The sequence below is a fragment of the Kryptolebias marmoratus genome, linkage group LG24 (assembly GCF_001649575.2).
Source record: "Kryptolebias marmoratus isolate JLee-2015 linkage group LG24, ASM164957v2, whole genome shotgun sequence".
Taxonomy (NCBI): domain Eukaryota; kingdom Metazoa; phylum Chordata; class Actinopteri; order Cyprinodontiformes; family Rivulidae; genus Kryptolebias; species Kryptolebias marmoratus.
Window position 1 is genome coordinate 3,427,340 of NC_051453.1, and position 8,504 is coordinate 3,435,843.

Genomic DNA, 8,504 nt, shown 5'->3' on the forward strand with positions numbered 1-8,504 from the left:
TGTCTGTCTGCCTGCCTGCCTGCCTGCCTGTCTGTCTGTCTGTCTGCCTGCCTGTCTGTCTGCCTGCCTGCCTGTCTGCCTGTCTGCCTGTCTGTCTGTGCACACGATTACTCAAAAAGTTATGAACAGATTTTCGGGTCAAGGTCATAGCGATCCTGTGCTCTAACTCTGTTACCGTGTGACGTAGGAATGTCAAACTGCACAGATGGACACCTCACGGGTCAAGGATGATGCCTGTTGATTTCAAAGTCACAGGGTCAAAGGTCAATGTCACAGGTGACCCCTTTCATACCTCTGTTTTCAGTTGTACTTGTTTGTTTTTCCTGTGTGTTAGTAAAATTACATAAAAATATTAAACAGATTTTGATAAAATTTTCAGGAAATGTTGGGGTTGCAATCAGGATCAGGATTGCACTATTTTTTATTGACACTATGGTCTTGGTGGGGGTTTGTGCTCTCTGACTGCTCCTGGTACTACTACTAATATTAGTGCAGCTTCACTTTATTACAGCCAGCATGAAGTTAAAGTGAACTCCTGGTTCGCAGCATCAGTGAAGTGTATGCAGAAGATCTCTGGTGTGAATTTAGTTGTAGGGAAAGTTAGTATAATGGTTGCCTGGAGCGGTTTCAGCGCTGATCTTGCTGTTTAATGTTTCTGCAGACTTGGACATAGTTAGGTAGGATTGGTTGAAGTAGTTGTTGCCTGAGCACAACCGAACACCTTCAGTGCAGGAAAAGGGACATGTTTGGAGGAGGCTGTCTCCTACTTCAGGATCTTCTTTCTCTGTAACCTGCTCATAAACGTAACTGTTTTGTCCAACGCAGATGAAAGCCAGTTCTCTGTTCAGAGTCACATAGTCTGAAAGGACTTCAGTCCCAGGACTTCTATTTACCTGTACTACAGTGGAGAGACTTCCATCAGACGTCAGGAGTTCAGAAGTTTCTTCTGAGGATTTTTCCAATCCTGGAATCTCATCTTCAGTCATGATCTCCACCACGGATGAAGGGGTTTCTTCAAAGCACTGCTTTGTTATGACAGGGGGACCCTGCAATACAGGAAGTCCTGTTTAATATTTTATGACATTTCTGTACAGTAAGAGCAGGTGCCTTGACAATAACAGTGTTTTGTTGCTTGCATATCCTCATTTTTTATCATTTGCATGATTAATGTATGCATGATTAAGGTGATTTCTGTTGCTAAATAACTTACCCATTTCTGCTGGTTGATGTCTGTCAGAAAGTTTTGCAGAACCTTTTCAAGGTTGGGCACTGGTGGCCAAAAATACTGCTCGAGCCTGCTATAAAAACACACAAAATAACAGATATTTAAATTGTGGTCAGTTAAAAGGAACTCATTATTCAAGAAGTTTTAGTCTTGGGATTTATTTTCTAAACTAAAATGTCAGAAAACTTGGAAACACATTTTTAGTGTTGTCCCTGAAAGTGATGTAAGGCTTTTTGACATTTTTTTATTTACCTGCGGTAAAGACAAGACACACAGATGAAGCTGATGGCAATGATCAGCATGGGGACAAGGATACACCACAGGAGCAACAAGTCTGAAACGTTAAACAACAGTAAAGTCACTATTCATGACAAACGTCTTGTTTTACTGTTCAGAGTTACATGAAAGGATTTACTAAAAACACAACTTTCTGACTAAGAATCAACTAAATCACTGTTTGTGCTGAAAATATGCAGCTTTTAGTCTCCAAAACAAAGAACATCATTCATAATAAGTTGAACATATTTTACTTTTGACCCTTTTTTTTGTCTTCGAGCTCACCTGTGTCAGCTGGTGTTTCATCTGTAAGCACATCCGACCAGTTACTCCAGTAGCCTGAGTAAATGGATCCAGTTGGTTTAGCTCTAATCTTAACACTGAACTGGGAACCAGATGGGACCTTCACACACGTGTTAGTGTCGGGGCCCTTTATTATCTGCAGACATTGTAAAAATCACTAATTTAGTCATATTATTTCTTTACTTTGTCTTTTTTACACTTTGCTTAGCTTTCCGGTCTCAGTTGCTCCAGAAGTAATAAATAATAATTACTTATTGTGACTTTTTTTCATTAGCTTGTAATGTTGCAGCATAGATCCAGTACAAAAGTTTTCTGTCTTATAACTTTACCACCATCTTGTGGCAAGATAAAGAATTGTCCAAAAAGTTTTACCATCTATCACAACTTTAACTTAATGTTAATATTATGAATTAAAAGTAAATTGAAATATTTAACTCTACACTAAATGCTTTAGTTCCACAAAGGCTTTGTTTGTATTTCTAAGATAAACTTACAAAAAATACTGAGTTATGGCTGAGTTACCATATTCACATTTTAACATCTGAAAAAAAAGTATTAAGTTAATACTATTGACCCATTTATGTTTGTAACATGTAAAATTAATGTTATTATGCACTATTTATGTGTAATAAACAAAAATGTAACATTCAGCTCTCTCATTTAGCCATATATATAAAATTATATATGTATATATATTAAATATAATATAATTTTGTACAAAGTGTAATTGTTCTATTAGCAAAAAAAAAATAGCATTCATGTTTGATTCCCCCATTGTTCCTTCTTCACTTTTCAAACTAGAACTGTGATCTTTGCAGCAATCCTAATATACATTTTTATTTTAGCTTCCCCGAACATGACAGGTAGTGTTAATGTAACGTACACTCCAGCGTTCACCTCCTCTGATCTGAACGTTAACTTCATACTGCAGATGGTTGGACAGAGACAGGACAGGAGCGTCCCATTCCAAGCACAACTTGTCTTTCCTCGGTTCACCTTTTAGGTGTCGTGGTGGAACCGTTTTAACTGAGATTAAAAAAACAAACCAACAGAATCACAAAATTAGATCTTTTTGATTGATAGAGGATCAGGAGGTGCTGCTGTAACTGAGGCAACAAGAGAAATCAAGGTTAAAATGCTGTTTATGACAGGAAAAAAAAAGCAAATAGTGTTCTTTCAGCCTTGACTTTAGCTAACTATACATGTGTTTAAATTAATGTGAGTCAGTAAAAATGTGCCATGTTCATGACTTACTGTGGGAGACAGGTAGCTGAAAATTTAATTCCTTAGATTTAAGGTTTACACTTTGAGTTATTGGTTAAAAACACAAACAAAAATCTGAAAGAAACTCAGAGAAGAAGAACGAGAACACTCACTCAAGTTCCTGAGCGTGAACTCCTCGCTGAAGAACGTTCTGTTGATCGAATCTGAAGTGCTGCTCAGCTTGATCTTTATTTTCTTTGCCGTATCTCCATAAAAATAACACGTGTCGGTGAGTTTTCCACCAGCCAGACACTCGGTCCATTCAGTCCACTGCAAAGATTCTCTGCGAGGGTTGCACAGAATTCATGTCACGTCAAAAGAAAATAAAAAAACAAAACATCAAAACCTTGGTTTGCTATGTAAAATATTATTTGAAGTATACACAGTGAAAAACTAAAACGTGGTGCTATGGTTAAAAAAGAAACAGAATATCTCAAAAATAAATCAGGATTCTAAATAAAAGATCCGTACTATGATTGTTAAAAAGCAGAGTTTTTACACTATTGAACAATTTTATGGCACAATATGGAATATTTGCAAAGTGCAAATAAGATGCAGAATCTCAATCTTCAGCCTTTCAGCTGCTTCTAGATTTCTTTCAAAGGCATCAAGGCTGATTTTAAGGCTCATCTGCAAAGTAACACACATAAATCAGATTTCAGCGGTTCACACACACAGAGGAAGAGTGACAGCACACTCTGGTTACAAAAAAAAAAACACAAATGCAACTTCAAATAAAGCTTGCTGATTTTTTAGAGTGTGCAGCCTCTCTCTCTCTCTCTCTCTCTCTCTTCGTGTATCTTGTGCTTATCATTCAGAAGCTCTCTGTTCTCAGTCATGCATGCTGGATTACTTTTATTTTTAAAACACATTCTTGCAATTTGGTTTAATCTTTTGTTTCATTTAAACCTTTCCAAGCTACTAACTGGGAGGATGAAAATGTTACCAGCATGTCCTTAACTGTGTTTATTCCTCTCATGATAGACAACAGGTCCTGTGGATTTGGAAACATTTGCACACACACACACACACACACACACAAAAAGTTCAAATCAGTGACAAAATGTATAAGATGCTTTGTGTTACCTGGAACTCATCTTGTAGAAAAGTTTGTATTCATTATTTGCTCCATATTTGGTTCCATTCCAGTGACAGGTAACGCTTTGCAGGTCAAAAGTGCAGCGCAGTGAGAGTTCATCTGAAAGAGGAACACCATAAATAATATTGGTGTTTTGCTCAATGTATAGGAATCAGTTCCTTCTCTAATAATAACACGTTTCTCCATATACTCTATATTATCTATATGCTGTTTTCTCAGTATGTGTTTACCTGCACTTTGGGGAACTGAAGCTCGCACAGGTTGGGACCAGCTGCTCCAGTGACCAGTATCTGAGGAAAAGGCCAATTTCACTCCAACCTGGACCTCAACCTCCTCTCCTGGCACCAGAGGCAGCTGGATGGATTTCTTCTTTGTCTGAAATCACACACATCTCAGATTTTACAACGAAGCTAACGTACCTTTTTAAAACTCTGTGTAAAAATGTAAGTTGCCACAACTGCATGTCAAAAAGAAAATGAAAATATAATTAGAAGAATGAATGTATTGAAGGCTTGTGGGTACCTGTGTTGTTGTTTCTCCCAGAGACCTGGAGGAGTATCGGATTCTGTACTCCTCTTCATCCTCCATGTATTCAATCACTTCTGCATCCCAGGAAACATCCAGCTGTCCCTCATGACCATTTGGTTTCACAGACACTTTAAACGGGGGTTTCAGAAGATCTGTGGGAAAAATATTGTGAAATTGAAGTGAACTTAGTGGCCAGGAGATCACATAGCAGAGAAAGGGCTGACTGGAAGGCTCTTAAGGTTTTATTCCAGTTGACCGCCATCCCACAGCTTGGCTTTCTTCTAATATTGTCTGTTTTTTATTTAGCTAAGATACCTTCAAACTTGCCTCTTGCAATCCAAACTAAGACAAGAGGAAAAAAAGATTCAAGGATAAATGCAAAGCTGGCACAAACAATCTTTTTCATATTAGAACAGCATTTAATTTCTCGGATGACTCACTTCATTAACATTTTTAAAACAATGGCAACATGTATACTCTTCTAAGTTTTTTTTTTTTAAAAAGGTAAAAGGATGAATAAAGGGAACAGCAGACAGTTAAAGATTAGGCTGATTGGTAGTAACTACATTAGGACAATAAAAAATAAGACAATGAAGGCAAAGAGTAACACAAATCCTGCAGCTTTATGGATAAAACGATTTTCAGTAGATTGGAGCACCATCCTCAGAAGGTTCATATACCTGCGTGGTCTCACGTATTTCTACTTTTACTGTTTAGATTCATTCATTCCTTCAATGAGGAATGAAATATTTTAAAACAAACATCTTACAGTGATTTTCCACAGTGACTGTCCGATTGTAGAACATGGTGTTGTTGGTGGATTCCATCACTTGAATCTCTGTGTCTGTGTATAAATAAACATCTGTCCGGGGAAACGAGCAGATGTGCAGGAAAGTTCCTTCTTCTGTTCCACACACAGACATCTTACACCTCGTTCTTGGCACCCTTGATTATCAAAAAGAAGAACAGAGAACAGAGAACAAAAAGGGCAGTTCAAGCTTGAGGTTTTAAACCAAAAAGTAAGCAGTAACAGCACAATTTAGGTCATTTAAATATAAATTTGTGCAGTCATGGTACAAAAAAAGGAAATTCACAGTGTTTCAATTGTAGGAAAATGTATTTAAAAACCTACATATCATTTGACATGTTTTTCTGGCCCTTAAGTTGTTTTAAAATCAGGTTTATAAAACCCCAAACAGTCCATATAAAACCTTACACCAGTGGTCTCCAGTCCTGGTCCTGGAGGGCCACCATCCTGCAGGTTTTACTTGTGTCTCTGCTCCAACACAGCTGTTTGAATCAAAGGGTGATTAACAGGCTTCTGCAGAACAAGAAGAGGTCATTTAACCTCTGAATCAGGTGTGTTGGAGCAGGGAAACAAGTAACACATGCGGGATGGTGGCCCAAAGAGGACCAGGATTGGAGACCACTGCCTTACACGATGGATTAGTGGTTAGCACTGTTGCCTCACAGTAAGAAGGTCCTGGGTTCAAACTCCGGGCCTGCCCAATTCCCAAGAAAAAAGGTAAGTTTTTCACACACAGCTTCTGTATTTTCACTTATTTTTTATTAAATGTGTAATTACATTTCCTGTGCTATTGTTTGCATAAGGTTAATACTACCTTTTTTAGGATCTGGAAAGGATTTTTTTAAATCTAATATGTAAAACCTTAGGCCTGATAGAGGAAATACTTTCTTTTTTTTTTTACTAATAATGCATAAATCGATTCCCAGGTGTCTCAGTAAAGAAATCCCCAGAATCTTTATAAACGTACGCTGAATGTTTGTAGAACAAATCAAAAGTCTTGTTGTCCATGGTCTCAAAAAAGCAGGTGAAATCTTCTCCAGTGCGACTGAAACACTTAGGACTTTCCTCATCCTTCATGACCAGAATATCTGGGCAAACATACGTGACACATAAACAACAAGCAGGACGGTTAGTAAGGACGTCAGAAAAAAAAGGACTTTGTATAGACTTCCTCAAAAACTAAAAAGGCAGCACATCTTAAAGCAATGAAGCACTCTTAGGGTTGATTTAAGATATTTTAAAAATCTGATAGAACTTTGTTTCAGACAGCTACGATAATTTCCAAAATGTACAAAAAACATAGCTTAAAAAAGAAACTTCCTGTAACTTCCTTTGTCTTCTACAAGAAAGTATATTGCCTCAACAAATGTTTTTGTAAATATGAAACATATGGTCAAGTTTACTAATTTATATATATTTAAAAAAAGAACTTAAATACTGTATGTCAAACAGTGACTGTCCTGCACAACATTTGACAGAAAGCAAAAAAATGAAGAAACTAATAAACTTAATAAAAAGCAACTTCAAGGTAAATTACAGTATTTTAAGGTATAATAGAAACTGCATTTTTGGCAACTTTTGTACAGTTTATGATGAGTATGAGTTTTCAACAACAAAGAAACAGCAGGTGTTAAAATAAATGGGTGGAAAATAATTACATTTTACAAGAACACATCAAAATAAAGAGTTTTTAAGCCATACCTTCCTTTGATAGCTGACTGACACAAGGATTTCCATTCCTGCAATGTATCCCTGCTAAAAAAGCTTGAAACCAGAAGCTCATAAAGAATATCTTCCACACGCAGAGGACACTCATTGTTCACCGGTATGGCTCTTTAACTCCGCTCAGGTTTGTGGTTTTTGTGTTTTCTATGTGCAGTTTTGAGCAGGCATGTCTGGGGAGGGGTTGACCCAAGGAGACAAGTTGTGGCGAAAACGGAAGTGAGTTTTCTGTATCGTGGAAGTTGGCACCTAAAAAAGGCAGTTTAGCGGAAGTGATTAAACATAAATTATACATTTTTATATTTCTGCTGCAGCTGTCTGTCCTTTGGCTGGCTTTGCAAATCATTCCTTATTCCAAAGTAAAGATTTTTTTAAATTTTTTTATTTATGTTTTGAAATCATGTCTGTGGTGAAAGATTAATTCACAGCACAGCTTTATTAGCTTTTTGGTGTCTTTAAGAAATCTCTCACTTATTAACACTTATGACGATGTGGAGAAATTTACAAGTTGATGTTCATACTCATAAAACCCTTCCTGTCTTTCAAAGCCTTCCTCTTGTAAACACACACGGCTTACATTATCTGAAAAGATTTCTTTTCAAAATTGTGTGTGTGTGTGTGTGTGTATGTGTGTGCTGATTAACCACATCCTGATGCTACACAGCAGCAGCAGATCACACCAACTAAGAATATCAATGTGGTTTTATTACTCAAACATGCTGTAGTTAAACTGATCTAAAAGTTGTAAAAAAATGTCATCTTACAGAATTTTTTCTTTTCTTTCTTTTTTTTTTTTTTTACATAAAACTGTCCTTAATGAGCTAAACTCCGGAAAGCTTAGAGGTGGATGACTGACATATGGTACACTTTACAACAAAATATAGCACAACTAACTGAGCCATGTTGGGAAATGTTGTTAAATGTGATAGAGAAAGAGAATCAGACTTTCTTTTAAATACAAACTTATTTTTTTGCGCTGTTGGTACTTCTTTTGGCAGGAAAGGCCAACCACCAGTGGATAAGATAATAGTAAAGATGAGGGACGCAGACATTAACAAAGCAGCCAAAAGAGCCTCCCCAAAAAACAAGAAAAACAGCATCAGCAGCATTATACTGCCATGATTGTTTTAACTTGTTTATATGTAATGTACATACGTACGTATGCATTGTATGTAATGTATCGATGGATGGATAGATTTGCTCCAGTTTACTTTTACCACAATTAGTTTTCTCAGATACAATAAATGTCAATTTGTAATGCTGTATGTTTGACTGCATAG

At 36.9% G+C, this 8,504-nt stretch overlaps 1 protein-coding gene across 1 annotated transcript; it reads right to left on the reverse strand.

The window, feature by feature from the left end:
• Positions 1–300: 300 nt before the first annotated feature.
• Positions 301–7,390, reverse strand: mpl (MPL proto-oncogene, thrombopoietin receptor). Its single transcript, XM_017420427.3, has 12 exons — positions 7,204–7,390; positions 6,470–6,590; positions 5,464–5,639; positions 4,689–4,846; positions 4,397–4,541; positions 4,154–4,265; positions 3,181–3,350; positions 2,688–2,830; positions 1,787–1,940; positions 1,478–1,559; positions 1,211–1,298; positions 301–1,046 (listed from the first exon to the last, which is right to left on the reverse strand). The coding sequence occupies exons 1-12, from the start codon at positions 7,316–7,318 to the stop codon at positions 585–587; spliced, it is 1,926 nt and encodes a 641-aa protein (XP_017275916.1). The 5' UTR covers positions 7,319–7,390; the 3' UTR covers positions 301–584.
• Between the last annotated feature and the right edge of the window lie 1,114 nt (positions 7,391–8,504).